Below are 24,498 nucleotides of genomic sequence, written 5' to 3' on the forward strand. Positions count from 1 at the left end.
CGCTGAGGCTCAGCTGTCCCTTTTTGCGCACCGCTGAAGAGTCTTTTAAGCCTTTTAAAGTCTTTTCAAGTCTTTAAGCCTGAGGCCATTTCAAACGTTCCTAAATAAATAAATGGTATTCCCAAACAAAGATGAAAATGGCCAGAGAGACAAGATAAAGCAAGGAATACCTAGGAACAACATCAGAGGTGAGAAGTTGAAAGAAACTGAGGAAGGAGCCTTACTGCAGGGGAATTTTGTTAGCGGCCTCTCTGGCAAATCGTCAGTGAGAAAGCTTTGAAGGAAGCATTTGATTAAACACTGTGAAACAAAAAGTGAAGGAAGCATTAAGGGGTTCCTCTGACAATCTGTGTGGCCTAAGATCCTATTGTATACACTACTATAAAAATGCTGACTTGCTGGAAAATGAGGACATGGCAGGATCTCCCTGGAAGAATATATAACTTTGAGTAACATATGGGAGACACATTCCTGGGCCTGTGGTTTGCACATAAGAGCAAATAGCATCCCTGTTACTGGTAGTGGTCTTCCCTTACTAGGTAGTGCCAATAATCGAGAAAGCTTTTCAAACTAAACCCTAAAAAGTATGAGTTGTTGCCAACAAACAGACCAGGCCTCCTTTTAAAGGTCCTCGGAGAGCCCACCCACATGAAAAGTTTGGGCACCCTGGAATTTAAATACACACCGTGGTTTCCCACAAAGGAATTAACCACCAGACTGAAGAAAACAAAAGCTTCCCATCATTAATACTGACCACAAACATAAACACCGTATAGAAAATGAGAGCCATTGCGCTGAAGGACTGTATGGAAGCCATCATGTTTCTCTGGAGACTCAGCGGGAGCACAATGCAGAGGGAGATGAAAAAAAGCAGGAGGATCCGGAATACGCCGCTCACCTGAAAGATGAACATGAGGAACAGTTACATCAGCCTTCTTCAATCAGATGTCATTCACATGTGTTGCACTTTGACTACCACACATCAAGGCAGGCAGAATTACACAGGCAGCACTCCCAGGAAGAAAATGCATTCAAAATTAACATTCTATGCCCATCCACTCTGCTGTAGACCAAGGTTAAGACTCCCTCTGAAAACAAATAGAAGGGGGAAGGAACTGGAACGTCAAGAAAGCTGCTTCTCACAGAGTGTCTGTGATGAGACCACACAGACACTGGGTGCCACTGTTGCTCTATGAAGTACTTATCAAAACCATTTTACAGCAAAGGCTCGCTGCCTGTTTTAAATGGTAATCCAAACACAGTTATTTGAATATCTTTTATGCACTTCCAGCAAATCAAATGAAAACTAACTTTGCTGTAAAAAGGGAAACGATGGGAGTCTTGGAAATTCTGACCCAGAAAATTAACCAGCAGCTTTTTATATTTATTATAGCAGGAAACTTGGAAATGCCTCAAAATATTTAATACCTAATTTGGCTTTGCTTATGATGCATTTTTTTTTTTTTTTAGCTGCTTAGGTCCTTAATCAGAGCTTAACTACATCAGGCCAGAGCAGATAAAAACCATGCCTGAATGCTACTGAATGTCCATTGTAGCTTTCCTGGCTTTTCTCTCCTCCTAAAGGGTCTTCTTTGGTTCCTATTTATCCATTGGGAATTAAACTGCTCCTGCATGGAAAAGGCCAGCAGCAGATATGCTATCAACCCTGCACTTTCTTGACCTGGTTTGCCAGGTTATTCACCATCGTGTTGTATATTCCTACTTGACAGTTTGAGATTAACAAATGAGCTGATAGATCCGAAGATATAAATCTACAAAACCCTTTTAATTTACCCAATTCCATCCCCAGAATATTTGATACTACAAACTTTAGCATCTCAAATTGGAAGTTCCCTGTTGACTGCTTCAGCATCCAGTAATAGGTCCAGTTCTGCCTTGTCTTGTCCTCAAAAGCATGATAAATCTTAGAAGAGGTGTGAATTATCCTTCCCATAATTGGTAAGGATTGGTAGGTAAGATCAGTCATAAATGAAATGGCTACGTAAACTAAAAGCAGAGACAATCTTGCTGATAAATTATGAGAAATATACAATAGAGTTAAGCAATTTTCTGTTTTGCAAAAGCTACTTTGTTTTTATTAAACAACCATAATACTGAAATTTGAAATCAGTTTTAAATACCATCTGAATAATCCCATTTCTGCTAAAAAAAAAAAAAGAAGCAGCATCCTAAACTTCTGAGATTTCTTAATTCTCCAGCATAATTTAATGTACAAAGGTTAGTCACATTAATACTGCCATTGTTAAACATTTGAAGTCATTGCTAACATACTGCAAGTCAGTATGATTTACACACATGATCCTGGTCTACCTTCACCCCATCTTGATGAATAGGAAATACAAACATTTGGGAAGGAAGGAAGGAAGGAAGGAAGGAAGGAAGGAAGGAAGATGTGTGTGTGTGTGTAAGAGAGAGAGAGAGAGAGAGAGAGAGAGAGAGAGAATACTCTTAGGAATGAACCTTTATCAATAAATGCACCTAATTAGCCTTGTGGGGTAGGCTGCTCTGCAGTTTGTGTACTGGCTATTAATTTTGAAAATGGCAGGAAGCTTGTATATACTACCTCAACACCATTCAGACAAGCTTTCAAATATGACTTATGTTATCAATAATAGAGAATATCTGTAGCTCAAGGTTGGACTGTGGAGTCCCTGGTACTCTCTGAGATTGATTTTCTTCCAGATATTTCATTACCCAACTAGGTAACATATTCAGTAGTAGCAGTGAAATCAGGATTCCATATGTCCTATGTTATCCTATGTATAGATATGAAAGAGGCACTGATCTAATTTGCTATTGATAAGGTCATTAAAAAAGCAAGTTTACCTGGAGTCCCAGTGATCGAGCAAAGAAATTTGATCCTAGGTCTCCAATAACAACATAGAAAGCTATGCAGGTCCCCAGCATCAATCCAATCATACTGTAAAAACAAAAAGGACTGGTCATTCTAGAAAAATGTGAAATAAAACTGTTATTTACCTATGTGCTAAATGCTGAATTCATATGGGATCTATGTTCGGAAGTTCTCTAAATATAGCCATCTTCCACTGCCAATGCCCTAGATGACAACAGTCTTCTCACCATCTTGCAAACAGGACAGTTTCAGAAGAAACATTAATTATGTATGCTGAAGGGTATCTCTCCCCCCCCCCTCCCAATACCAAGGTGCTGTTTTCATGCACCTAATGTGGGCTCCTACAAACACAGTGGAGAGAAATAAGTTGGAAACCATACACTCATCTCAATTGCACTAGGATTTTGGTATCACCAGATCTAAAGAAAATGTATCTCAAGGGAAGGAACTAACCACTGAGACATGACTGGACTCCAGAAAAACTATATTTACTAATGGCTGCTGGATGTTAATAGTAACATATTGATGCCATGGCTTGGCATGCCTCAAGAATATTGCTAGCAGCCAATACTGACTAAAGGGGCCTGCACATATTAATGATTCTAATATTAACTATTACCTTCCAGAATCCCCACAGGCTACCTAAGCATTCCAAAGAATCTCCTGCACAGGCTAGGTGGCCCAGCATAACATCTACTGCCATGTCTTCTTCCTCTCCTTTGTAGGCCTGGAATGAAGCACTTCTCAATTTCATTCTCATGTGGCACATTTTAATGAGGTAGCCTAAAACTATTTTGCTTCTCTGCAGATATGGGGATAGATTGCTGCATCCATATGAAAAAGTACTGATAAACATTTAAAAAAAACAACAGTGTTTCTCTATCCACCAAAGTAGTATTATTTTTAGTGTATGTTTGTTCCATCTTTCTATTTCTGTTTGTGCTTCTTTGTGCTATATTGTACACTTCCAGAGTAATAAGCAAATTGGGGGGGGGCTTAGAAACCTTCCCTTCCCCTTCCTTCCTTCCTTCCTTCCTTCCTTCCTTCCTTCCTTCCTTCCTTCCTTTCCTTCCTTCCTTCCTTCCTTCCTTGTGCAGATATCAAGATACATACAACTGTTTTAATGCAATGAAACTGTTTTATAAAATAGTTTCAGGTCAAAAAGGAAATGTGAGGCATTAGCTGAACCAGACTTTAATAGAAGAGACAATAAGCATCCAGTCAGCAAGGAGATTGCTACATATCAGCAATGTATGCTTTTCCAGATAGAAGATGTAAGGTTTATTTAGGGAGAAATATATTACTCATTTATTTACTTTCAGTAAAGGACATCTGTATGTACAAGTAGGGATGTTCATGTGCATGTAGGTGAGTGAGAAACATATTTAGAATAGTCTAGGGAATTCCATCAAGTATACAATCAAAGTCCAAACAGAAGCCAATACTTGCTCAGTGAAGAGTGGATTAGGCAGCAAGTCAGACAGCAGTTTAATTAGGACATCATTCCTTCAGCCTCCTGCACTTTCCCTGTCACAAAAGCATGGGCCGCTTCCCCTCTCTTTTCTGACTGCATAGGACCCCAGTGGCACTTATAGCAATTGCGAACATGAGAGAGTAATGGCAATGAAGTCCGGAGAATATTTTTAGGCATCTCTCGAAACAGTTCAAAGCTGGGTGATACCGTAAAGAAGCAGGCCAGGATCACATGACCAGACAACTCATGACAGATGACAGACTGAGAATCTCTGTCATAAAAAGCAGCCCATTCGTATCAAACTATCATCCAAGTCAATGCCTCTCCTTATTTTGAGAAGCATAATATAGGGAAAAGGTCGAAGTTCCTCTTTTAAAATTCAAGCTTGTTGTGAACAATGCTGAGAATCTGTTAGGGACATTTCCCTTTACAAATGAAAAGTTATTAGAAGAAGTGCGGGTCTTCAAATGATGGCAGGAGCATCATGCCATATTATTGTCAAGAAACCCATTAACGTGGGACCAGTGTTATTCGTGTTCTACAGAGATGGAAATAACCACAAACAAGATAAAAAGACACTACTGAATTATTCACAGCTCTCTCCTTCGACTGAAGTGGGACCACTCAACTGTTTTCCCCATGTGAAAAACCAGTTCACAACATGATTTATAGACTTGGATGGGCAGCAAAGATGTTTATGCATCCTGAGCTTTTCAAGTGGAATACTGTCTTCAGCATGAAAATACTGAAGCTGAAAATACAGCTCTTTATGCCAACCACCTTAACCAAATTTGTGAGAAAAAAAGTGGAAACAAAAGATTAAGAACGTCTTTAACAAATGTAGGGAACTGCCATAAGATTACAAGGGAACAACTGTACATGTACTATATTGTCATGGTTGAAATGGCTAACTGGATACATAGAAAATGGAAGGCCTACATATCTATAATGCAGACAATTCATTCTCATGAGTAAATACCTTCTGCCAATCAGAAGTACTGTCTTACAATGTTTTGTCTGAACCTTTAAGTATGTTTCTCTCCCAGCATTCCTGGCAATTCAGCGCTGAGGGCTAAAGAAACTAGGAAGAGCTTTTAAAAAGTGGACTTGGGGATATATATTATCTGCTTTCCCTGCCATACTTACCCCTACCTGGATAAATATGCCAAGTTCACAAAAGGAGATATTCAGTAGAAAAAGAACATGAAACTATAGACAAGATACCAGAACATCAGGGATAAAAACAACTTGTATATTAAACAGTTAACAAAAATTTGAAATACTTGAATCTTGAGCAGCAAAAGGAGTAAAAAAAAAATAAGTACCTGGTTTCCACAAGCATTTTACCAGATTTTCCATAGGCGTGGAAGGCTAGAAGGAAAGAAAAAGTGAGGAGGGGAAAACACATTATCACAATTTGTTATTCAAACATGTGTTCAAAACGTGGCATGTATAAAACGAATATCACTCAGCAGAAGCAACTCAGAAGGCAGGGTTTGCTAGTTTGGTTCCATCCCACCACCACTTTGGGCCTCCCCCCCCCCTTGACATACCATTCACAAATCAGAAGCCACATGAAAACAAATTTGGAAGAAAGATTCAAAACAGGTTCTTCTTCCCTCCTTCACCCCCCCTTCCTCCCCAACCCAACAGCACTAAGTAGGAGTTACACATGGTAACCATTAAAAGAAGAAAGGCAGCACTGAAAATATGCGAGCCTTAAGAGATTGAGTGGCTCGAAGTTACTGCAGTGCAAAATTTCAGTGGGGTTCCCGATTTTATTCCTTCCTGCCCCTTTGCAGATGAACCCCTTTGTGTTGCTGAGGGGAGGACCGAGATGGGTGCCCAGAATGCTCAACCGCCCTGACCGTATCCAGGATTCACCACCACACCAAAGGGATTTAACCGATAGAATTTTTTTCCCCCCCATTTCATACACTGGTCGTTGGTTGCCACACAAAACAATCAACATCCTTGAAATCACTGCTGCTCTGGAAAGCTCAGCTTGCATTTTCAAAAGCCATTTGACTATGAGGGTAAGAGGAAAATTACCACCTCCAATTCCGAGAGAGAGAGAACCTTTTTAACTGGAACCATTACTAATGCCACATTCATGTGAAATGTTTACAGAGGGCAGCTGGCTTTCAACCTCACTTTGCAGAATGTACTTATTCTCTTGGGGAAATCGGTGTTGTTTTTTGTCGTTGTTTAAAAAAAGAAAAAAATAGTTACCCCGGTGCAGGAATGTAACAGAAGAAGGATAAAGGCAAGAGAAAGCATCTCCCTCCACAACATAAGACGCCAAGGATAAAGTCTCCTTAGAAATCAATTTCTCAATTGAAAAAGAATCACTGGTTTTCAATTAAAACAAGTAAGAAAACAGAATACAACAAAGGCAGGCCCACTGAGGAAAATGTCCTTGATGGTTCATCCTCCGTAAATCTGTAGGGAAGGGGAGGGAGGACGGAAAAGTCATTCGAATTTATTTCAAAAGAGAATTTTGATGCAAGCCCAGTTTAGCTGAGAGTGGCAAGTTGGCTGGCCATCACAAACCTGGATGCTCAGTTATGCTTTACTTTTCATATGCTGTCGTGTTCCAATTCCAATTTAAGTCTCAATGACTAGCTTTCCGAGGAAAGTATTTGTGAATATCAGTTTCCTATGTTCTTCTTTGCTTTAAAAATGTTTGTGAATGTATACATTTTAAGTACAGAGCAGACTTACTTCCCTGGCTCCAATATGGAATAGCCAGAGAAAAATTAGTCCCAAGAGCAAACTTGTAAGTGAAGCCTTAAGATAAATTTTAATGATTTGTTTCCACAAATTATTGGGGTGGGGGCTCATACGTTTTAGATTCTTGCTTTCTCTGGCCTTATAAAAGTCTAAACATACAATCCAGAAGGGATTAGCAACTCTGTTGATTTGAGAATCTTATCTTTACATGCTTTCGTGGAAGAAAGTAAAAAGAGCCAAAATAACCAAATGCTGGCAGGGAAAGAAATTTGCCCAAATTCTGCCTCCCTGCCTCTTTCCAAAAAAGACAAAAAAAAAAAAAATCTGACAGAGGGAGTCATTTGTTTAATATTCAAGGTAGAGAAAGGGGTTTAGGAAATTTGGAGAGTAATACTAACAGTTTTGAGTAAGTCACACACTCAAGAGGTAGTTCATACATTATCTGATTATGGAAATTGTTACTTGCATGGGTGGTCAATTTGCATGCTCAGTATAACTTCATGGGAGGTCTTTCCAGAAGATCACAGTAGCTACTTGAGTTAAATGGGTGTGCTGGAAATGAGAAATCTGGGTTTTATTCTTCGTGCAAGTAGCCACTGGGATTGTCTATACAAATGTTCTCTGGCATTCTATTGTTCACATGAAAAAAAAAAAAACTGCTTGTGAGCAGTTATTTAAACATGTAAGCCAGACCATCTAACCTCCCACTGATGTTTAGGAATAAATGCCTGCTTTTGTCATAAGAAAAGGAAGAACCTACTTGACCAAGTCCTTAGGAATAAACCCAGCTGTAAATACAAGTTAATAAACCAAATTCATTCATCTGTGCATGCTCAAGATCATCATCATTTCAGATTTTCGTTGGACATCTCATCGGTGTCAGAAGAAAACCAACTGACCACTAGACAATAGCATGAGAAATAGCAATCTTTCAGAAGAGAATTTGGAGTTTTTAGAGTAAAGTTAGGGGGGAAATTCTTAACTGGAAAAGTGGTGGATAGAATAAACAGAAGGGTTCTGACAGAAACTAGAAATAACTAAGGAGAATAATGTTCTACGACAGAGGTGAGGAACTATAGCCCTTTTCTGACTTGTGGACTTCAACTCCCAGAATTCCTGAGCCAGCTCAGAATGTAGTTGAAGTCTACAAGTCATAAAAGGGCCATAGTTCCCCACCCGTTCTAGGTCCTAGGACAGTGGTGGCGAACCTATGGCACACGTGCCAGAGGTGGCACTCAGAGCCCTCTCTGTAGGCACGCGTGCCATGCCCGGAGATGGCAACTGTCCTCTTCAACCACCCACCCGCTAACTCGCCAAGGTCACACATGCGCTCGCTGGTTTCTGTGTGCGGGGGCCAATGGTGTCAGGCAGCAGCCACCCCAGCCCCTGCCTCACCTTGCCCTGCAACAATGGCACCCCCGCCCTGCCTCGCCTTGCCTCACCACACCCTGCACGACGAGCCTCCTGCCCACCGCCCCATCCACCAAAGACCCACTGGATCTCCCCAACCTTGCCTGGCCCCCACAGGCATCCCTCCCCAGGAACAACATCAAGCTGGCCACGCCCACCCATCTGCCATGACCACTGTAGCCATGCCCACCCAGCAGGCCATGCCCACCCGGCACACGGCGATACATAAGTGGTTTTGGGTTGCAGTTTGGGCACTCAGTCTCTAAAAGGTTTGCCATCACTGTCCTAGGAGGTCAAGTTATTCCTACTGGCTAGTACCTACGGTAGCAAGTGATCATTACAATCAAGATGCCACACTAGGGATGATACCTTTAGATGCACTGGACTACCAGACTATCCCTAGCCACTATAACCATAACAGCATTCTGATTACTTGTGGTTGGTTAATACTATACTCCAATCCTCTTAAAAGGTGTCAAGTTGGAAGAGGTTGCCCTCTAGTTGATAACTGTGGACACATTTTTTTTTTTTTTTTGCATTTATCAGATCTTTCGTCTGAAAGTTCAAAGTAGAACATATGAGGGTTCCCCTCATTATATCTCCACAGCAACTATCTTGTATGGTACATTAGGCTGAAAAAGAGGGACTGGCCCCAAGTATCCAAAGAAGCTTCATATCTGGGTGAAGATGGCTTTCAACTAAGTTCACACCCAAAGTTTAAGGTGGTCAGATAGAATGGGGAGGAAAATATTAAGCTTTAGTCTCATATATTAAATATGAATATCTATCCCAAATGTAACTTCATGCCCTCATATCTCTTTATTGCTTTTTAACAATTTTAGTCATACAGAATTCTATATTCATGGTTAATAATGATTCCAGGTAAATAAGAGTTTTATGTTTTTAACTGCTAAAACTGCTAGTTAGCTTATACCAAGTTAAATATATAAATAAAAGTAAAATAACCTTCCAAATCTCCCAACATCTACTTATAATGTATAATTAAAATATTTTCAATCAAAGTAAAATATATTCATTATAGCCTTTACAAATGAGCCCAAAATTGCCTAAGCAAGACAGATGTTAAGTGAGCTTTGCCCCATTCTATGAACTTCCTTACCATAGTTGTTAAGTGAATCATTGCAGTTGTTAAGGTAGTAACATGGTTGTTAAGTGAATCTGGCTTCCCCAGGGGGCAAAAGGTGGCAAAAGGTGATCTCATGATCTCATGACACTGCAACTGTCATAAAGACATGCCAGTTGCCAAGCATCCAAATTTTGACCAGATGACCAGAGGGGATGCTACAATAGTTGTGTGAAAAATAGTCATGTCACTTTTCCCAATGCCTTTATGACTTCAAACAGTCACTAAATGAATGGTTGTAAGCCGAGGACTACCTGTACCATTATGTATGTGTTAGGCATTGTACACATTTACTGTATACCTGGCCTGTTTTATTTCATACACCTTTAAGGCAGTGTACCCAAAGCAGCCCCTCCCCATCTTTTTCCACTGAGGTGCTAACCAGTCTCAGATCTCTTCAAATTCAACCCAAGTAGCCAAAATGAGAAAGCAAGCTCCAAATCTGGTTCTAAATAAAATGACTTCACCCTTTTAACTTCATCCAAGACAGCTAGATTCCACCTTTGCTGTACCATTAAGAGGAGCAGCTGCAGCGCAGCCAGCCCCATTTCTTGAAATGGACTTTCTTTCAACTTGGCAGTATGTGGGGAATTGTTAAGCAAAAGATAAGATAAGGTAAGGTAAGGTAAGGTAAGATAATAAGATAAGATAAGATAAGATAAGATAAGATAAGATAAGATAAGATAAGATAACCTTTATTGTCATTTTTTTACTGTGGGCACAACAGCACACATCCAAAATGAAATTTAGTTGCCCACTCTCAAAGTGAAACAAAGTGATGGTGTACAGCAGAGGTTCTCAACCTTTTTAATGCCGCGACCCCCCAACCGGTCATAAGTCGAGGACTACTCAACCGGTCGTAAGTCGAGGACTACTCAACTGGTGCAGCACCGTTTGCAGAATGGGACTTTTGGCGGGCTCAGCAGGGCAGAGACAGCCTGGACAATTCCTATGGGCTTTTGAAAGCCAATAGAATTAGACTCTATTCAAGAGAGTCTATTCTATTGGCTTTCAAAAGCCAATAGAATAAAAGGGAATAGCACAGCTAAGGAAAAGGGGGAAAAAATGGCGGACTGCATTGTTTGGCGACCCCCGTGAAATGGTCGTTCGATCCCAAATGGGGTCCCGACCCACAGGTTGAGAACCACTGATGCACAGGGTTATTTCTATGTCTGCAAGAACTGTTCTAGAGCAGCGGTTCTCAACCTATGGGTCACGACCCCATTTGGGGTCGATCAACCATTTTTCGGGGGTCGCCAAAGGCGGCGATCCGCCATTTTCTCCCCTCTGGGGGCGGCGCCGCGCATGCGTGCCGCGCATGGGGGCGCCGCCGCGCCGCGCATGCGCATAACGTTTGTGTGACGGGGGTCACCGTCACACAAACGTTGAGAACCGCTGTTCTAGAGTATTAATTAAATCTTTGTTACAGTCACAGACCAGCATAATTTTAGAGTAAGGACATTCTGGTTTTCACATATACAGGAGAACCTGGATTCACAAAGATAAATTGAGGTTGGACACTGTTGTTATAACTTCCACATCTATGCCTAGAACATACACAGGCAACATTAAAGGATAAGTTATTTTAAATTATCCTTTCATAGCTCCACAATGGTTTAAAAATAAATGTAAAACGCATAGTTCTTAGTTTCTAACAGACAAACACTGCTGATTTGTTGGACTCATAACAAATGTTCCTTCACCCTTCAACCCCCTTCCAAATAATGTTTAGAGGTGTTTTTGTTTATTCCTATTGTTTCTTGGCTGCTTTGGCTCTCGTAGCCGAAGCTTTGAATGTTCTTCCGGAAGACGTAGCTTAAATTAAGTTAATTTGTAAACCATTCATGCATCCTTCAAAGCTGCCAAAGCCTCCCACAGAATCAGCTTAGGTTCTGCCAGGATCGCTTGCAGCTGGACCGGTGTAGAAGAAAGGCAATGACAAAGGCTGCTGTGTGTAGTTGCTCAACCTTGATGCATCAGGATGACTCTAGCAGTAAAGCCTTCCCTTGGGCTAAGAGATGCCTTTTTCCCAGGCATTCTCCCCACTTTGGCTGATGGCATCTCTCCCAGGGCAAAGGCAGGCAAAAAAAAAAAGGGGGGGGGGAGCTATTTCTTTCCGCACCAATGTTTATGTGCCAGAAAGTTTGGAAGCATTTACTGACCCTTCTGTGTTTCTAAGCTGCTTAGTTTTAGAAAGTGAAGGGAACCTCTTATTCCTGGCAGACAACCCAAGGTAAACAGGACTTAATGTATTCAGTCAAAAGGGGGAAGCGTATAAAGACTTATTGTGACACAGAAGGGGAAATCAATGATTACGGGCATCTGGTGTTAAGGAGGAAGAGCTACATCTGATCCCCCTCTTCCTCTCCCTCAAGAGAAAAGAGTTATAATTAAGCATATATTTTGCCATTAAGGTTTAACCTTCAAGACCAAAGGTCTCGTTGGTTTTTTTTTTTCTTGCTGCCAATGGACATTATTTTGCAATGCTTACACTGTGCAGCTAAGTGAGGTAGCCTCGGGCAACAGAGGAACCGGGGGGGTAGCCGTCTTTCAGCAGTCACTAAGGAGACTGCACACTGCTTTAAATCCTCCTTTCAGCAGAGAAACCAGCCAATTCCCCACTCTGACTCCCCAAGAGGCACCTCAGGAAACACATGATGGGGTTACAGCTGTGGGAGGGGGGGCAGAAAACAGCATATCCTGTCATGAGAATCTTTCACCTCTGCCACACACACACCCCCCAGACAAACTCCACCTCTGCAATGAGCAAACTTTAAACGGGCAAAGGCATTCGCCCTTCTGGAGCAGCCGCTTAAAAGAAAAGTTTGAGAGAGAATATCCCACTGCGGCTCATGACTTATTTTCCAGCAAGAGAATGCATACCAAGCAGAAATGTTTGACTCCTCAAGCCTGGCCACGTATCTGCTCTGCTCCGCTGTTCCACCCACCCACTCGCCCACCCCTCAATCTTTGGGAATCAGAGGAGAGGTCAAAAATAGATGGTGATCCTGGTGCCAAGACCTAACAGCGAACTAAGAGGAAGAGGACTGCTGGTCCTTGCCAAAAAGCCACACATGAATCTTGCAGATGTTTCAGTGTTCTTGGCTGCTTGAAACTTGGAACACTGTTTCCCTTAACCTCCCCCTTAAGCTGCCATAAGCACACTCTCCAAGAAGACCATACTAGGGTCTCTATTGGCAGAACCCAACATCCTCAATAGTGTGCTGGGCAGGGGAAGTGAGTGGGTTTGAGCAGAGGCCAACAATACATGAAGAACCTGAACCTCTGTTTGGACCATTCCCTTCGTCTTAGTCCACTGAATTGAAGCATCCTACATCATTTTTGAAGAATTAAATCTGTACACTAAGAATGTTTGCTATAGAAAGGAGAAGAGAAATATTTGGTGGCGTGGGGAAGGGACCCATTTTATACACTGTGAATAATTCAGCCGTACCAGTATGAAGGTGTAAATTAGGAAACGGGAAGGAAAGACTGGGATGAAACCACCCTCAAGTTGAGCATGCTCACCTAGTCCAGGATAGGTCCTACGTTTGCTGACATTGGCTGATTTCACTAGGAACATACAGGATTGATGAGTCATCCAGGAACAGAAAACAAGCAGCAGGGCTCCCAGAAAGATGCCACACTACAAAATAGAAAGGGGAAATTGTATAAATACTAAATAAATAATCAACACTCACCCCACCACAATTCAGTTCTTTTTTTCTGTATTCTTACTGCCGTTCCATGTCACCCAGAGGCTGCCAGGGTTTTATTTGCAAGCACACAACAGCCTATTAAAGGAGATTCCCTTACTCCTGAGCAAGAATCAGCCAAAATGTGAAATATGAACTATCTTTTTTTCTTTCTTTCTCTCTCTCTCTCTCTCTCTCTCTCTCTCTCACACACACACACACACACACACAAACACACACACATACGTTTATGGCAAAGACATAGAGCAACCACCTATTTACTAAATGGTTCAGTTGCAGTAACTCCTTGCTTGGAAAGAGAAGCCAAAGCAATTTATGGAAGAGAAAAACCTTCCTGCCCTGCTATTGTGACACGTTTTGGGCCCATTCCAGAACAGTGATCTGTCTCTAGCTACTACTACCAGATTCATATTAAACAAGTTAGCATGCCTGTTGATCCAGGGGTTTGAACTCCTTTGTACGAGTAAAACTGGCTGTTCTATCCACTTACAGCATAAACATAAATTACCCTGTTAGCTACCTGTCCTGAAAGCATTGTGCCGGTTTGCTCTCTAGACACATTTGCAGAGGAAGTGGAAGAAGTTTGGGGGAAAGAGGGGGAGAGAACCTGAATGGCTGAACATTTATGAAAACAATGCATGACACCGGACAGGAACAAGTGGTGCTACATTTTAATCATAGCTGCTATTTGTTCTGTTTTAATCAAAGGAGTTGCAGCTTTTGGAGCTTCTGGCAACCGTATGCATAGCAAACCAATGACCTATTCTACGGACCCTTTAAATCCAAAGAGTGGGAAAAGCCTTTTTCTTCAAGGGAAGGTTTATTGACATCAGTTAGTAGCTCTGGTATTGGTATTAACAACCAAAGCCTTCTGAATGTTCCTTAAAGTAGAGGTCTCAAACCTTTTGGGCACCAGGGACCGGTTACGTGGAGAGAGGTTTTTTCATGGACCAGAAGGGGCGTGGTTTTGTGTGCTGCCTGCATCCTGTGGATGGGGCTTTCCTTGTTTGTGCGGACCGGTTGCTGGCATGCCGCGGCCCAGTACTGGTCCACAGACCGGGGGTTGGGAACCTCTGCCTTAAAGAAACTGCCACAGCACATTTCCCCCCCCCCCATAAAATTAAGATTATCGACAGATATAGCAAAATAGGAGCTGCTCATAGAAAGGCTACATTCATGCAACCTTACTGGGCAGAAGTTGTAAAGGAGTTAGCATGCTACTATCGTGATTTTCCACCATACCATTCATGCAAGCAAAGACCACAGCATCTATTATCAGCATCTGGCAACAAGTGTTGCCATGCATTAGGAAAACATCTGTGGCCAGATGTTCATGTGCATAACCACATATCACTGGTGGTAAGCATTTTTATAACCACAAGCACTTAATTACTAACAGCAGTCCACCTCCTGTTAAGTCCAATACAGAAAAATCAACTGTGAATGTCCCATGCACAAGACAGTCTTGCTTAATTATCAGTGGGGGACACTAATCTCTACAGCCTAAAACAGAGGCATGAGCTGCTCTTTGCTGCAGCAGCAATATCAGAATTATAAGCAGATAGACAGATGAAGAAGAGTATGTGATGCCAAACAAGGCAGTATCACATCTTTTACAAGTTCAATAGGTATAAACTCACTCCAATGTCCTTGCTACCTTGCACAATAACTCTTTCAACATCCCCATACACTTTTTTCTAGGATTATGTAATTTTCAGGCTTACATTTGTAGTTACAGAACAAGCCGTTAAACAGAACAGCATTCTCTGAAATTATATGTAAGATTGCACTACCATTGTTTTTATATAGTAAGAACTTAAGAAAAGGCAACAGCAAAAGTTGAATGGGATACATGTATCAAAGGTATACATCCTGGAGCATTCAGATCACTCCAGAAATTCTCATCTCCTTTCCTATAAGGAATGCATAAAATCAATGAATGCTCGAAGGGTAGTTATCTTACAAGGAAACATAGTCTAAACTAACACTTGTTTGCAGAATATAATCCATATTCAACAAACAGCTAACTGCAAACAGCAGATATTGATATTCACCTTAGCCATGAATGCCAGCTGGGTGACCTTGGGCCAGTCCCTCTCTCTCAACCCAATCCATCTCACAAAACTGTTATAGAAGAAGGAAGGTGTGTTGAGTATGTTTGTTGCCTTGAGTCATTTGTAAAAATAATAAAGGCAGGATATAAACAAACAAACAAATATCTCTAATTTAACTTAAAGCTGACAATAGCAGGCCTTTACATGTATGAATTTGATCAAAGAACTATGTTCATTTTTGATTAACCATCTATTCCATCAAGAATACCTTGATGTAGATCTACATATGAAAAATATAACCACATCATGGTGCCATCTGTTAACAGACCTACTTAAATGACTCAAGTGTTTTGCTTTGCTTCATGTTAATACCATCTGTTGGGGAAAAGATGGAACTAACCAACAGCTAACATCTTGATTGGTCGAAAGCTTCTGATAACAACAATTTTAATTTTTTGCAACAATGGTTTTCCAATCTTTTAATGGTTTTGAAAAAAAAGCAATGTCAGGCTATCTATTTTCTTAGCAACTCAAAAAAAATGTAGTCAACAAGTTTGGTTTCTTATTTTCTTAAAACCTGTGTTGTAGGACTACATATTTAACAGGACTAAAAACAATAAAGATATCTGTGGCACGAAGTTTTTATAGACCACTATTTTACACACAGAATATTAACCTGAATGAAAATGATAACTTCAGAATGAAGAGTATGGGTCAATCACATACATACATACATAAACACACACACATACACACACACACACACACACACACACACACACACACGTTAGATGATAGGAGGAAATAGTAAAGAGTAAGGTCAGAAGGAGATAAAATGCAGAGCTGCAGACAGAGTTAATAACTTATTTAAATTGAAATTCACAAAACTGTTGCTGGAGTCTGACATAAACATTCTTGCATTGCTGATATATGTAATGTGACAAGAACCTTCTTTTCCCTCTGTTCAGTCTTTGTGTAATGAACACAAATCATGTGCCAGACACCTTGGATGAGCCTGAAAAAACTAAGCTTGCAGTTGGTTAGTAACTAAGACTAGATTGAGAAGTCAAACAAGATCCCAGGAGAAGGGAATGGCAAACCTTCATTAATGTTGCCAAGAGAACAACATGGATGTACTGGTTTCATCTGGTCTCCAAGAGTCAAGCTCAACTTGAGGAAACTTCATAATGCTTTCAGCTGTGTGTAACTTATTTCAAAATAAGCCTACAAAGTATGAACATTTTCCCTTTCGTCAATAACATTTCATAAACTTCTGTAAATCAAAGCATTACAGAACAAGCTGACATTTTGTAGAAATTATTAACTAGATAGTAGTTATCTATACTGTAATAATTATTAACTAGCTAAGTAGTAGCACCTAGCTGATCCCGGCTTGTTTTGAAAAGTAAAGCAAGGTTGGACCTGATGGAGCTTGAATAAAAAAATCCCAAGGTTTTAGGCTAGATTGGGAAGTAAAAAAAAGCTCAGAAGAATTCAGAATCTTTACAGAATAATAAAGGATCTTGTAGGTCTTCTAGTCCAACCCCCAGTTCAAGCAGGAGACCCCAAACCAGAGGTCACCAATCTTTGTTGGTTGGTGAACCGGAGGGAAAGGGAGGGGAAGCATTTTACACACAACACAAACGGGGCGAAGCTAGTGCCTGCATGATACTCACTAGCTCTGCCCCGTTCTTGCACAGCGCCCCGTTTCTGAACCCTGTGATGCAGTGGAGCCCATTTTCACGCCCAGAGGCACAGTGATGGCCTGTTTTCACACCCCATGGCATATTGTCATCCCATTTTCATGCCCCAAGGCGCAGCGGTGGCCTGTTTTTGTGCCCCGCCCCGCAGTGGCAGCCTGTTTTTGTGCCCCGAGGTGTGGCATCCTGTTTTCATGCCCTGTGGCTGCGATGTTAGCATGAGCCATGGCCCACAGGTTGGAGAACCCTACCCTATACCATTCTAGAAAGTGGCTGTCCAAACTCTTCTCAAAAGCCTATAGTGATGGAGCACCCACAATTTCTGAAGGCAAGCCATTCCACTAGTTAATTGTTCTCACTAGGAAATGTCTCTTTAGTTCTAGGTTGCTTCTCTCCTTGGTTAGTTTCCACCCATTGCTTCTTATCTTGCGTTCTGGTGCTTTGGAAAATAGGTTGACCCCTTCTTCTTTGTGGCAGCCCCTCAAATATTGGAATACTGCTATGTCACCCCTAGTCCTTTTCACTAGACTAGACAACCCCAGTTCCTACAAACATTCTTCATGTTTTAGTCTGCAGTCCCTTAATCATCTTTGTTGCTCTTTTCTACACCTTTCCAGAGTCTGTACTTTATATAATATAGTAACCAAAACTGGATGCAGAATTTTAAGTTTGGTCTTACTAAGGCTTTTATAAAGCGGTAATACTTCACGCGATTTTGATTCTATCTCTCCGTTACTGCAACCTAGGACTGCATTGGCTTTTTGGGCTGCTGCCACACACTAATAGCTCATATTTAAGTGATTGTCCACTAGGGTTCCAAGATCCTTCCCACAGTTACTGCTACTGAGTCAGGTTTCACCTAATCTGTACCTGTATATTTGATTTTTCTTGCCTAAGAGTAAAACCTTACTTTTGTCTACACTGAATTTCATTTTGTTACATAGGACCCAGTGTTCTATCTGGATCTTCAGCCTATTTTCTGGGGTGTTAGCTATTCCTGCCAGTTTGGCGTCATCTGCAAATTTGATGATTTCCCCTTCTATTCCCTCATCTAAATTGTTTATGAAGATGTTGAAGAGTACTGGGCCTAAAACAGAACGTTAGGGTACCCTACTGCCTTCTTCCTTCCATGTAGATGTAGTTCCATTGAGGACTGCACATTGAGTGTGGTTTGTCAGCCATATTAGCAGATATACTTTGAACTATTCTGAGTTTTCCTATTATCTTCACTTGTATGATATGTAATCTATTCTAATGGACAATATGTTGAGAAACCTTACATTGCAAAGTGTAGCAGAATTGGGAACTCAAGATGACATGCTTCTGAATATTAATTGAAGAATGCAGCACTGCTGTAGACTATTGACCTCATGTCCTATTTACAGATTATTCATTGGCATTTGGCTAGCACAATGGAAAGTAGTATTCTGGGCTAAATAAATCTTTTATAGAAGCCACTAGAGCTCTTTGTAAGTTTATCTCCTAGGGAACAGTGATAAAATGACACCCTTGAAATGTATTGGGCTACAGCTTCTATTATCTCCAGCTTGTTGAACAGTTGCAATGGCTGGAAATTACAGAGTTGAATTCCAACACATTTGGAAGGTGCCTAGTTAAGGAAGGCAGATAGGAAGCTGCATATTCATAAATTATAATATTTATTTTATTTTATTTATTTATTTATGAGACTTATATACCGCTTTAAGTGCAAGCACTCTCTAAACGGTGTACACCAGTAAGCAATGTATATATATATTTACATTGCCCCCAACAATCTGGGTCCTCATTTTACCTACCCCGGAAGGATGGAAGGCTGAGTCAACCTTGAGCCGGTGAGATTTGAACCGCTGACCTGCTGAACACAGTCAGCTAAAGTGGCCTGCAGTACTACACTCTAACTGCTGCGCCACCTCGGCATATATATGCCACATTCACTGGACAGGCAGTTTCACTTCTGTGTTTTTCAATCTTAGCAACTTTCCGATATTTCAACTCCAAGAATTTTCCAGTCAGCCATGCTGGTGTATATGATGCACATATAACATAATCCATATTAAGCAAAAAAAGGATTATGCATTTTTCTTCATTACTGCAAAAAACCAACATATTCCAGGGTCTTTTATCCTCTAAAGCCACGTAATGTATGTGCTTTCAAGTCAATCCTGATATCTGCCTGGAAACATCTCTGAAGTTTTCTTGGCAAAATTTCAGAAGGGATTTGCCACTTCCTTCTTCCTAGGCCTGAGAAAGAGTGAGTGAGAAAATAACTAGCTGGCTTCGGGCCTAAGGTGGGACTAGATTAAGGTGGGACTATAATTCACAGTCTCCTGGTTTCTAGCCCAATGCCTTAAACCACTATATCAAAATGGCTCCTAAGAAATATATCTGGAGCATAGACACATAGGTAATTTCTTAATATGAAATAACCTGAGGGCATACGTTTCTAAAATCTGCTTTACATTGGATTCCACAATCTGAAAGCCTCTCAACATCCAGGAAAATAATACATGAGAATGATGGGGGGGGGAGGAAGGAAAAATAGAAAAAAAGAAACAAGATTTATATGAGTCTCATATAGATATAAGATTACTTTAACGATGAACAAAAAGACTTTGTCATTCTTCAATTTATGAAACATAAAGTTTAATCCCAAATTCTATATTTTAGTGCCTGTCAGACACAAATGAACAAATGAATAGGTGTCTAAGCTCCAGGTTATAACAAACATGACCAGACAAGATAGGAGAGAGAAAGCATTAAAAAATTAATGAACCTTGGAAGTCATGTATCAAGAGAACTCTTACATGCTATCCTCTTTTATATCAATAATGCAGAATAGATGTTCTAAGAACAGACAATATAACTCAATCTAAAAAGAATATGAAATAAGAATAAAAAGGTATACAATCCTTGAGCAATATAACATGCTACTGCTCCTAAGGTGAATATTCAACCTATATATTTGATATAATAACCATTAATGCAAGATCATACTAAGTAGATTATAGTTTGGAAGTGGCTTAAAATAATTTTTCCAAAAAAGAAAAGAATTAACCCGAGATCAAGAGAAAAGGAAATACAAGGATGTCAGTTTCAATATACAAAATTGGTACCATGCAAATATGCAGAACATAATACACGCATGGAGAAATATGTCCCTCTCAGTTAATGCTGATGCCTGGCAACTGCTGGTTTAGTCCCTACAGTTTTCTTGGCAAGAATGGTTTGCCACTGCCTCTTTCCTAAGACTGAGAGATAGAGACTGGCCCAAGGTCAGCCAGCTGACTTTGTGCCTCAGGGTTTTTAGCTTGGTACCTTAACCACTATACCAAATTGGTTCTTTAGAATTGATACCTGTAAAAGTCAAGGCAGGTAATGAAAGAGCATAAAGCTTAGCATAAAGGGGGGGGGAGGCAGAGAGTGACAATAAGGACCAACCAGGTTTGAACGGGCAAGAACCAACCCCATCTATAAATTGAGAACAAAATTATTACAGTGATTAAAACGAGTAGTTTCTCTTCCCCTGGGCTCCCCAGGGTCCATCCACTAATCGATTACTACCGGTAGGAACAACCTTTCCAACACAAAGATGCTCAGGAAAAGAAAAGAAGGGCAGTTACCGAAAGGTCACCCTGCTAGGCAGACCGACGAAGCCAGGACCGCGGTCAGGTGGCTCGAGGGAAACCCCGGACACGCAGGAGCCCCATAACCCCGCAACATTGAACAAGGGAGACGATGCGCGCGCAAAGTCAGACTGACCTGTCGGAAACAGAAGGGCATCGTCAGCACGCTAACCCCGACGATGCTGTTCACAATGTTCATGATCAGGCCCCAGTTGGAACCCGAAGGCGCGGAGGAAGCCATAGCCGAAAGAAAGGGACGCGAGGGAGAGCGGGCAGGTAACAGAGAAGGGAGCCTTGAAGAGGGAGGGAAATGGCAGCTCCGGGCCCGCACGGAGCGCCAGATTACGGCGAGGTCAGGGCGCCGCTTCAGCACCAGCCTCCCACCAAAACAAACTCTCTCCTGTAAGCCGGCTCCAAACGCACACGTCGCACGCACTTCCTAATTCCCCTGCTCTGTTGGCGCTTCCGGGATGCAAAAGCCACAGAGGGCCGTCGCCTAGAGCGACACAACGGGAACAAGCGTTTAGACGTGCCCCGGAGGACTCCCTGACTGAAGCGAGGGGGAAGGGTGGGGGGGGGAACCGAAGTTGCCATAGCAACCGCTGGTGACGCCGGCAGTCGCCGCCTACCAGACCGCGGCGGAGAGGGAGGGGCGGCGGTTTCCTTTGATGATGCTGGCAGCGAGGGTAGCCGGGGAAGACCAAGGCGGAGGCGACGGTTCCACGCAGATGGAGCGACGCGAGGCAACGTGGGCCTTACTTGCATGCCAGGAACTTCTCTCGAATTGGGTTTGCATAATGGCGCCTTACTCTCGAGAGAATGAGGCAGGGTGAATTTCTGCAGAAGACAGTCAACCTAAATCCTATGGGAGATGAATGCGATAGGACCCCCTCTGTGGACAGAGAAACATCCAGGGCACCCACAACCCGTAAATGCTTGAGCAAAAGTTATACAGGTAGTCCTCGACTGACGACCACAATTGAGTCCAAACTTTCTGTCGCTAAGTGAAACATTTGTTAAGTGAGTTTTGCCCCACTTGACGACTTTTCCTGCCATGGTTGTAAAGTGAACCAGTGACGTTGTTAAGTTAGTAACACCATTGTTAAATGCATCTGGCTCTCCCATTGGCTTTGCTTGTCAGAAAGTTGCAAAAAGTGATCACATGACCTCAGGACACTGCAGCCGTCATAAATATGAGTCGGTTGCCAGGCATCTGAGATTTGATCACGTGACCACGGAGATGCTGCAAGGGTCGTAAGTGTGAAAAATGGTCATAAGTCACTTTTTTCACTGCTGTCACTAAATGAACTGTTGTAAGTTGAGGACTACCAGTAGTGTGAGCACTGTTGCGTGGTTACAGCACTCCAGCCCTTTTTCCTTCTCAGTTCCTGCAGCTGATGAGGACACCAGTAACTGTCAGGTGTGTAGTGAATTTCAAGGTTAAATATGAAGGAGACAGCACCCATGTGATACCTTTCAGCTGCATTTGCACAACATGCTAAACCTGGGTACTGAACAAGTCCATTGCTTCACATGGTAAAGGGAATTATAAAGATGACCAATGTAGTTGGATTTATATCAGAAAACAAAGCCACAAAAATGGCTTAAAGTTAATCTTGCCCAAAGTTGGCAAGTTGTGCAAAAGAAGCTCCTAAGTCTTTACTTGACCTGGTTAAGTGTGTTTTGGGAGCACAGCTTAATAGCAGCTAAATAGCACATATGTAGTGGTAGAGAAGAAATCCCATTGCAAAAAATTAATTTTGAACAAAAAGATGGGTAGCTCCATTTCTTATGGTTAGAAGATAATAAACAAACCCCAAAATATCAAAATCTGGATAAGAGTTCAGGAAATTGTCCAACTAAGTAGGAATCAGTGGATCTATGATATAAATTTATATTTCATATACAAGTAGTCTTTGACTTACAACAGTTCATCTAGTGACCAAGTTACAACAGCACTGAGAAAAGTGACTTATGACCATTTTTCACACTTTCAACCATTGCAGCATCTCCACAGTCACATGATCAAAATTTGGATGCTTGACAACTGGTTCATATTTATGCTTGCAGTGTCCTGGGGTCATGTGATCACCTTTTGGGACCTGACAAAGTCAATGAGGAAACTACTTACACTTTACAACTGTGTTACTAAACAACTGCAGTGATTCACTTAGCAACTGGCAAGAAAAGCTGTACAGTGGGGCAAAAGTCACTTAACAAATGTCTCACTTAGCAACTGAAATGTTGGACTCAATTGTGGTCATAAGTCAAGGACTATCTGTACTGATCTGAACCCCCTTCTCCTATTTTCCCCATATCACAACCTTATGGGATGGATTGGATTCTTGTCCAACCAGTACAGAACCGCCTCCAAATTTTCCCCATCCCCATTCTTATAATAACATGAGCCAGGATAGGCTGAAAGAAGGGTAGGTGGCATAACATTACACAGCGAATATCCAAGTAGATATTTGAATCAAGTTCCATTATTTCAGTTTGTCATGCTAACTAGTACACCACTGGGGCTCTCACTGTATAACTGAATATCCATGATGTCGGTACTTTAGCCTGGGAGTGGAATATCACAGGAATGCTATTATGACAGGTTTAATGGTGATTGTTTTCTGGAGCAAAAAAAAGATAACTATGACATACAGGTAGTCCTCAACTTATGACTGATTGCTTAGCAACTGTTCAAGCTTATAATGAATTTTCCCGCTTTTGAAGTTCTGATGGCTGGTGCCCATTCCTCCCCACAATCACATTTTTATTTACCTCCCTCAGTGCAGGCACGCAACTTGGGTGTCCTCCTGGACTCACAGCTAAATTTGGAACAACATCTATCGGCTGTGGCCAGGGGGACCTTTGCACAGGTTCGCCTAGTGCACCAGTTGCAGCCTTATTTGGACCGGGAGGCTTTACTCACAGTCACTCATGCCCTTGTCACCTCAAGACTGGATTACTGTAACGCGCTCTACATGGGGCTACCCTTGAAGGGCGTTCGGAGGCTGCAGTTGGTTCAGAACGCAGCCGCGAGAGCGATTGTGGGCGCGCCAAGGTACGCCCACGTGTCACCTATCCTCCGCGAGCTGCACTGGCTTCCTGTGGGTCTCCGGACGCAATTCAAGGTGTTGGTTATCACCTTTAAAGCCCTTCATGGCATAGGGCCGGGTTACCTACAGGACCACATTCTGCCGCACAGCTCCCAGAGACCGGTGAGGTCCCATAGATTAGGCCTCCTTCGGGTCCCGTCGGCCAGACAATGTCGGCTGGCGGGCCCTCGGGGAAGGGCCTTTTCTGTGGTGGCTCCGACCTGGTGGAATCAACTTCCCCCGAGGTTCGAACTACTCCCACCCTGCCGGCCTTTAAGAAGGCCGTTAAAACTCTCCTGTTCCGGCAGGCCTGGGGCTGATGTCCCCGGGGGGCTGGGATATGATCGGACTCGCGGTATGATTGGATTATTTTATTGTTTTACGACTGTTTTTAATTTTGTACGCCGCCCTGAGTCCTTTGGGATTGGGCAGCATATAAATATTTGTAAATAAATAAATTTTGGGAGCTTGGCAACAGGCCCACATTTGCAATGTCCCCTACAATCACATGAATGCAATTTACAACATTTTTTTGCCATAAACCAGTTTCTTTCCAGCCTCTGGCAAAACTCACCCATTGGATACAAGGGGTTCACTTAAGAGCTGTGGCATTTGCTTAATGGCTGCTACAGAAAAGGTTATAAAATCAGGTGTGGTCATGTGATCCACTTAATGAC

The 24,498-nt window shown here is 41.9% G+C and overlaps 1 protein-coding gene across 7 annotated transcripts in view; it reads right to left on the bottom strand.

Annotated features, from left to right (window-relative positions):
- Positions 1-21,211, bottom strand: part of SLC38A10 (solute carrier family 38 member 10) — a 90,428-nt gene extending 69,217 nt beyond the window's left edge. For 2 of the 7 annotated variants that reach the window (XM_039346433.1, XM_039346425.1), the window contains exons 1-5: positions 20,866-21,209; positions 13,165-13,282; positions 5,675-5,720; positions 2,848-2,941; positions 755-898 (exon numbers count right to left, since the gene is read on the bottom strand). In XM_039346433.1, coding sequence (XP_039202367.1) covers positions 755-898; positions 2,848-2,941; positions 5,675-5,720; positions 13,165-13,282; positions 20,866-20,970 — 507 coding nt within the window. In that variant the 5' untranslated portion in view covers positions 20,971-21,209. Of the gene's footprint in view, positions 1-754; positions 899-2,847; positions 2,942-5,674; positions 5,721-7,519; positions 7,635-13,164; positions 13,283-20,865 lie in introns of those variants that run through there. The other 5 variants (XM_039346407.1, XM_039346415.1, XM_039346442.1 and 2 more) reach the window with 5 other exon arrangements.
- Positions 21,212-24,498: the final 3,287 nt, after the last annotated feature.

Source organism: Crotalus tigris, unplaced genomic scaffold, assembly GCF_016545835.1.
Source record: "Crotalus tigris isolate CLP2741 ecotype Arizona unplaced genomic scaffold, ASM1654583v1 scf7180000017551.9496454, whole genome shotgun sequence".
NCBI lineage: Eukaryota > Metazoa > Chordata > Lepidosauria > Squamata > Viperidae > Crotalus > Crotalus tigris.